This window comes from Sinocyclocheilus rhinocerous, unplaced genomic scaffold (genome assembly GCF_001515625.1).
Source record: "Sinocyclocheilus rhinocerous isolate Xijiao unplaced genomic scaffold, SAMN03320098_v1.1 scaffold3824, whole genome shotgun sequence".
NCBI lineage: Eukaryota > Metazoa > Chordata > Actinopteri > Cypriniformes > Cyprinidae > Sinocyclocheilus > Sinocyclocheilus rhinocerous.
In genome coordinates this window covers 238,031-245,561 of record NW_015641015.1, presented here as the reverse complement: position 1 = coordinate 245,561, position 7,531 = coordinate 238,031, and the positions used below count along the sequence as shown (strand labels likewise).

The 7,531-nt window shown below is 38.3% G+C and overlaps 1 protein-coding gene across 1 annotated transcript in view; it reads left to right on the top strand.

The window, feature by feature from the left end:
- Positions 1-2,053: 2,053 nt before the first annotated feature.
- The window catches only part of tp53bp2a (tumor protein p53 binding protein, 2a), a 36,087-nt gene continuing 30,609 nt past the window's right edge, over positions 2,054-7,531 (top strand). Inside the window, exons 1-2 of the mRNA XM_016569930.1 lie at positions 2,054-2,416; positions 3,963-4,110. Of these exons, the coding sequence (XP_016425416.1) occupies positions 2,408-2,416; positions 3,963-4,110 (157 nt within the window). The 5' untranslated portion in view covers positions 2,054-2,407. The remainder of the gene's footprint in view (positions 2,417-3,962; positions 4,111-7,531) is intronic.

Sequence of the window (7,531 nt, the reverse complement as noted above, 5' to 3'; positions counted from 1 at the left end):
TTAAAGGGCCAGTAGTCAAATATAACAGGGTGGACAATAGAATACATATACTGTACATTAAAGAAAACTATTACTGATATACCAAACAAGGTTAAAAGATAAAAAATCACTCATATTAAGTGTTGTATTCATCATCAAAATAGCAGACAGGCCTGGGGACATAGGACAAATTGTGATATTTGATGGTTTAAAATGCTATAAAATGTTAAGTTTTATATATAAATAAAAACTTAAATATGCTTAAAGTTCAAAAGGTGTTTTTTTTAAATGTCAAAGACAACTTAAAAAAAATATGTTGAACATTTTAAGGCAATAATATAATCTTTACTGGGGACACAAAAGGCACCGAATGGTATTGGAAGAGTGCAGAGAAAGAGATGGAGTTTAACAGTGTAGCGGCAGACCAGAATGGCCCTTTTGACCTTTTATCTCAAGTTAGATATCTCAATGATGACATTTTATTAGATTAAGCACATGTTTCTAGCCATTAGATTCTGGGACTGGAGTAAACATGTAGAGAATGTCTGTCTTTTCCCCTGTTACTCATGTTGTTTTATTTTACAATACTGTATTGTGGTTTTGCTGTTATATAAATGCATCTCCATTAGGTGGAGTTCTTTATTGTGGATATAATAAGTGTTTCTGTGGCATTGTCCACTCTATTACTATTGGCCACCTGTTATGATTATGGTCATTATTTATTGGCTCTGTACTGCGTAAACCTTTTAAAAGTTGGATGACCGAAATATTGTAGTTTGTATTCTGCCACAAATGCGTTTGCACAAAAAAGGTACAAATTAATAAACGATCCCATATCATATTGAGCATGTATTTATATGGACTGTTCTTTATATTGCACAAGAATAGTTTCTTTCCCCAGGCAATCTACCTCATGAAGAGTTAAATGTTCTCCCATTGTGCAACAAAATAACCTTATATTTATTTATCACCCTACATCCTATTCCTAGTACATCCCAACAACTTATATTTTTTTATTTTATTTTTATTCTATTCCTATTCTATTTTATCTATAGCACACCTGTACATACAATTTATTCTTTTTTTGTGGTTTATTTAAATGTATGCATGTGTATTTGATTCACATCTTATTTGTATTATCTGTGTTGTGTTGTGTTGTAGTTGTTGTCTCTGTGAACTGGAAGCGCGTGACACTAAAACAAACACACTTGGCAATAAAGCTCTTTTTGACTTCTGATTGTGGAAACACTTGTTTACTCGTTGCATTTGCGCGTCCAAACCTTTCGAAAAGCCTCTCCCATCAGCTATACGCATCCTTGTATTAAACATTATTGAATATATATGTGGGGTACCGAACAGGTTTATTTTCTAAGCGCAAAAAAATCAACATGTTTTTGTGTCGCCATCTAGCCCCGCCCCCGGAGGGATGACGTCACGCTCGCGAGCAGCAGCAACAGGCCGAGAGCCAAGTATCGCAAAGAAGAAGAAACCCCACTTGTGATAAGACTAGAGATACTGAGTTTCTTTCCCCAGGCAATCTACCTCATGAAGAGTTAAATGTTCTCCCATTGTGCAACAAAATAACCTTATATTTATTTATCACCCTACATCCTATTCCTAGTACATCCCAACAACTTATATTTTTTTATTTTATTTTTATTCTATTCCTATTCTATTTTATCTATAGCACACCTGTACATACAATTTATTCTTTTTTTGTGGTTTATTTAAATGTATGCATGTGTATTTGATTCACATCTTATTTGTATTATCTGTGTTGTGTTGTGTTGTAGTTGTTGTCTCTGTGAACTGGAAGCGCGTGACACTAAAACAAACACACTTGGCAATAAAGCTCTTTTTGACTTCTGATTGTGGAAACACTTGTTTACTCGTTGCATTTGCGCGTCCAAACCTTTCGAAAAGCCTCTCCCATCAGCTATACGCATCCTTGTATTAAACATTATTGAATATATATGTGGGGTACCGAACAGGTTTATTTTCTAAGCGCAAAAAAATCAACATGTTTTTGTGTCGCCATCTAGCCCCGCCCCCGGAGGGATGACGTCACGCTCGCGAGCAGCAGCAACAGGCCGAGAGCCAAGTATCGCAAAGAAGAAGAAACCCCACTTGTGATAAGACTAGAGATACTGAAGAAATCACAGCTACGTGAACTTGTTTTGTCATCTGAACATTTGAGTGCTTTTGTGGTAAATAAAACTCACCAAACATCGATATTCGTGAGCTGTTGTCCGAAGAAAAGCTCTCGCGGAAGGAAAGTTTGGGAAGGCCTCTGACGTCACGCCTCTCGGGACTCTTTCGGACGGGTTTTCTTCGCATATAACTGCGTTTTTAACTCGATTAAAGCAGTAAATACAGTCCGATCCGGAGTGAAGTCTCGGTGGAAACACATCCTCAGCGCGACGCGAAAATGATGCCGGTGAGCGAGCAGACTTTGCTTTCATATTCTCCTTATTTATGTAAGAAGTTCAGGAAAAACACTAGGCTTTGCTTCTTTAATATCTCATCTGAATAGATGTCACCTGTAATGCTTATGTGACTATTGTATTAGATTAATGTGGGGAATTTTACAAAGTAACATGATATGAATGTGTTGTTGTCATAATAAAGCAATACTTTGTAAGTGAAATAATCTCACATTATATCTTAAAAGCCTTTATTACCCAATAAAACAATAGGATTGTATCTTGTGTTGTCATTCACACTAGAGTTCAATCTCCGCTGATTTACATTTTAAATTTAAAATTCATAATAACGCAGCTGCAAGCAATCCAAACATTAACCCCCACTTTAACTCCTTACAAGGAAAAATACAAGAAACAGGTTATTTTATGTTCCTTACATTGCGCACAATATTGGTGGACTTTACCAGATGTTTTTATTATTATGCGAAAACCATCAGAATAGTTCATTAGGATCCATTAGCTGTATTGATTAATTAGGAGGGCCAGTCTTCATTGGCTGTCAGAAATCAAATACTCTCTCAGCAGGTGCTTCTGTTTAATAACTACATACTTCATGACCATTAAAAACGTTTATTCCATAATGTAGTATGAATGTAATACAGATGTACTTCATCGGTCATGTTGTCATTGTCATGTGACCAGCAGCATCTCATATGTGTCCCTGGAGCACAGAAGCAGTGTTAAGTCGCTGGGGTATATTTGTAGCAATAGCCAACAATACATTGTATGAGTCAAAATTATCCATTTTTCTTTTATGCCAAAAATCATTAGGATATTAAGTGTTCCATGCTCCATGTTCCAAACAGTTGTATCTTGGCCAAATATTGTTCTATCCTAACAAACCATACATCAATGGAAAGCTTATTTATTCAGCTTTCATGTGATGCATAAATCTCAATTTCAAAAAATTGACCCTTATGACTGGTTTTGTGCTCCAGGGTCACATATGTTAGGATAGGACAATATTTGGCCGAGATACAACTATTTGAAAATCTGGAATCTGAGGGTGCAAAAAAACTAAATATTGAGAAAATCATCTTTAAAGTTGTTCAAATGAAGTTCTTAGCTATGCATATTACTAATCAAAAATTAAGTTTTGATATATTTACGATAAGACATTTACAAAATATCTTCATGGAACATGATATTTACTTAATATCTTAATGATGTTTGGCATAAAAGAAAAATTTATAATTTTGACCCATGCAATGTATTGTTGGCTATTGCTACAAATATACCCCAGCGACTTAACACTGCTTTTGTGCTCCAGGGTCATATATTGCCAGGATTTGAACCTGACAGCTCAATGCTCTGCACATTTTGTATGTCTTTCTCTCTCCTAACCAGCTAATGATCATGTGTGTTAAATCAGAGAGAGGCATAGAAAATGTGCAGCGGCGGTGTGATGTCTTTAACATTGCAGTCGGTTCTTGCTTGAAATCGAAGCGATCAGCCTGTGTGATTAAACTCTCAGCCTCCACATCTGCTCGTGTTTTCCAGATGTTCCTGACTGTGTACCTCAGTAACAATGAGCAGCATTTCACAGAGGTGCCCATCACGCCCGAGACGGTGTGTGGAGACGTGCTGGAGCTGTGTAAGGAGCCGGGTGAGGCCAGCTGTCACCTGGCTGAAGTGTGGAGAGGCTCAGGTGAGAGCTCAGAGAAGAGTGGGGCATTCCTCACCCTCACCAGCCTCTGACCTGTGCCTTACAGATCAGATTTGAGCGCCAGATGGCTTTGCATTCAAATGAGGCACATGTTAAAGGGTTAGTTCACCCAAAAATGAAAATTAGCCTGTGTTTTACTCACCCCCGAGGCATCCTAGGTGTATATGACTTTCTTCTTTCAGACGAATCCAATCGGAGTTATTAAAAAAATTATCCTGGCTCTTCCAAGCAATGGGGGTAAGCGGGTGTTTCTGTTCAACAGTCCACAAGACGTCAAATAAAGTGCGCACATCCGTAATGAAACGTGCCTCACACGGCTCCGGGGGGAGAATAAAGGCCTCCTGTAGCGAATCCATGCTTTTTCATAAGAAAAAATATCCTTATTTCAAACGTAATTGGCAACTCTGGCTGTGACTCCGTGTTGCTTCAAGCGTATCAATTCAAGCTCTGTATTGGAGCCTTTCGTATCATAATACTTTTGCACAATGAAAGATTATTAATAGCCTTTCTTGTTCGTCTTATCTTTCATATGTTGCTGCCTCATTGCTGTGCTTTACATTTAAAATAAATGTCTTTTAATTTTATAGTAGGCCCTATTTATTTATATATAAATATATTGCTTTTTTTCATGAATGTATTTTACAACCATACAAAGAGCAATGTGTAACATTTTACCAGATTTAGTCCAACACTTATTCACTTTTATTTGTTCCCCAATAAATTGTTTTTTTTTTTTCACTAAAAGTTTAGGTTTTATAAAATTATTGTGCACTCATGATTTTTCTCGAGTAACTTTTGCTACTGAATTATCCACTAACCTAATTTATAGTCGAATTTTTGTCATAGATTATGATTATATATATATTTTACGTTTGTTATTTTTTCTTTAGAAGATAGTGTGTAACACACAAACGAGTGATGATCAGTTCAACACACATTGAGGTATAGAAATTCTACACTGATTAAAAAACTGCGCTGGTATCGGATCGATATCGGTATCGGCAGATACTCAGAATTTTTGTTATCGGATCGGGATCGGTTCTGAAAAAATGGTATCGAGCCACCCCTAATTTTTTATATAACTCCGATTGGATTCTTCTGAAAGAATAAAGTCATATACACCTAGGATGCCTCGAGGCTGAGTAAAACACAGGCTAATTTTAATTTTTGGGTGAACTAACCCTTTAAACCTAGATCTATATAACAGCAGACCTGCCAACCTGTACTGGTATTTTGTGTAGCGGCTACACATTTTGACCTCAAAGTACGCTGGTACGATTTGTCATTTTAAATTACAAAAAAATCTGGTGAGGCCTCTGTCCACATGCAGTATTCAAATCAAGCATCAGCAAAAGATGAAGAGTTCGACCAATCAGGGCATTTTTTTTTCTTTTTCGGTTTAAATAACATCCATGCGCTTTATTTCTCTCCAAACCGGCTCGGTTTGTGTGTCTGTGATTCTACGCGCTGAGATGAGGAAACGCCTCCCTGCTTATAAACAGCATTTGAAAAAGCAACACATGCCAAACATCTTACCTTTTAATGACTTGTAATGAGAAGAGTTTCTAAACCTGTTGTTCAACAAAAGAGAACATTATAACTTGGTTTTACTCTACAACATCATTCGAATGTTAGAAATATCTTCCATTTGTGATCTGATGGGGCTTCCTATAACAGAATGATGCAGAAATGGAGCGTAGCATTAGTTCTGGCAGGCCATGTTAGTCAAGCTCGCATCAGCTGAAACTCAGCTGATCCACGTCTACCTATAGGATCACGACACCAATCATAATTCCCTTCATAAGGTCCTTTCAGTCATTATTCAGCAGCTATCGCTTCGCTCAGGAACTAATCAGATGGCGAATTCCATCTCCATAGGAAGCGTTTAATCTGGATTTTCGACAGGATTCCCACAGAGTATCTCACCAGATTCAAGTTGTGAACTTAAGCGAATTCGCCGCGTTGTTTGTCAAGACGATAGACTGAAGTGATCTGAGCGAGCACGGCTCCTCGCAATTCATTGCAATTCTTCGCCGAAGTTGTCACGAAGCTAAGCAAAGTTTCTTTCATTTTATTGCCTAATGCTATGTTGGCGAACATGCTTCCGATATTGCTCATTGTCTAAGGCTAGTTGTTCAGTTATGTTTGCTAGGCATGCTATCGTATTGTCACACTGGTAACATTACCAGTTAAATTTACCAGCGAGCCTTGTTTTAATCTGTTGTGGAAGGGTCCATAGGTCCTCATATGGCTTGTTAACTGAGGGGTGTTACAGAGTATTTGTTAAATATAGCTAACGAAATATATATTGTGTGTTTGATTGGTCCAGACGCTACAGCCATCAATTATCTTGAGATCTGCTTGCTGCTATGGGTCATCTGGTTATTGGTAATGCTATTTTCTTTAGGTCTGACTACTGCAACATGCCGTGCGTAAGCAAGCTACATACTGTTGCATAAGCTTCGAGAGTATTGGTAAGGATTGTCTACTACACTAATGCGGGTTATCAGATAGAGGACATGTATGTCAGCGAACACTAATATCATGGGAGGCGACAACCTGTATAAACATGACTTGAATTATTGAGCTATATGCCGTGTTATGGATGCTAAGCTTAGGCTAGGCAGAATCTGCGATCTCTAAACCTGCCATTGCTTGCTCTACGGCTGAAGTATGCAGTGTTTGCTACAACTGGCAACTAGGCTGCAATCTAGTGGATTCTGCATCTTAATTTCAGGTTGCTTTAAAAAGGGGCTTGCTGCTCTTCTTGGCTGCTATTAAGAAGAGCGCCTCTTCGCTGCTACACTCCTCCGGTAAGGGGCTTGCTGCTCTTCTTGGCTGATTATAAAGAAGAGCACCCCTTCGCCGCCACTCTCCTTCCGTAAGGCATTCAGTTATTGCTATCAGCATTTTGGTTGCGGGGTTCAGCATATGGTTGTTTTGGGGGGTATTCTGCTCTCCCTGCTCCTATCCATGCTAGGCTGCGTGAACAGAACCATTCCCCCAACCTAAAATGTATGCTAATCGTAAGTTATATTGACGATAGTGGTCCTGACAGAACTGGAGAGAATGACTAATCATATCAGTAATCATAGTGACAAACTCAGGCGTAAACTAGAACAAAGGAGACTGAATAGAAACAAACTAAAACTCCATGAAAGTAAAACTAGGACAAAAATAACTGATTTCAATAACTGTCTGGTTTGGTTCAGCTACAAAATCAGACATCAGAAGACTACAGAGAACGGTTCAGACTGCTGAAAGGATTATTGGTGCCCCCCTGCCTACCCTCCAAGAACTGTATACATCCAGAGTGAGGAAAAGGGCTCAGAAAATCACTCTGGATCCATCACATCCAAGCCATCTCCTTTTTGAACTTTTGCCATCTGGTCGGCGTTACAGA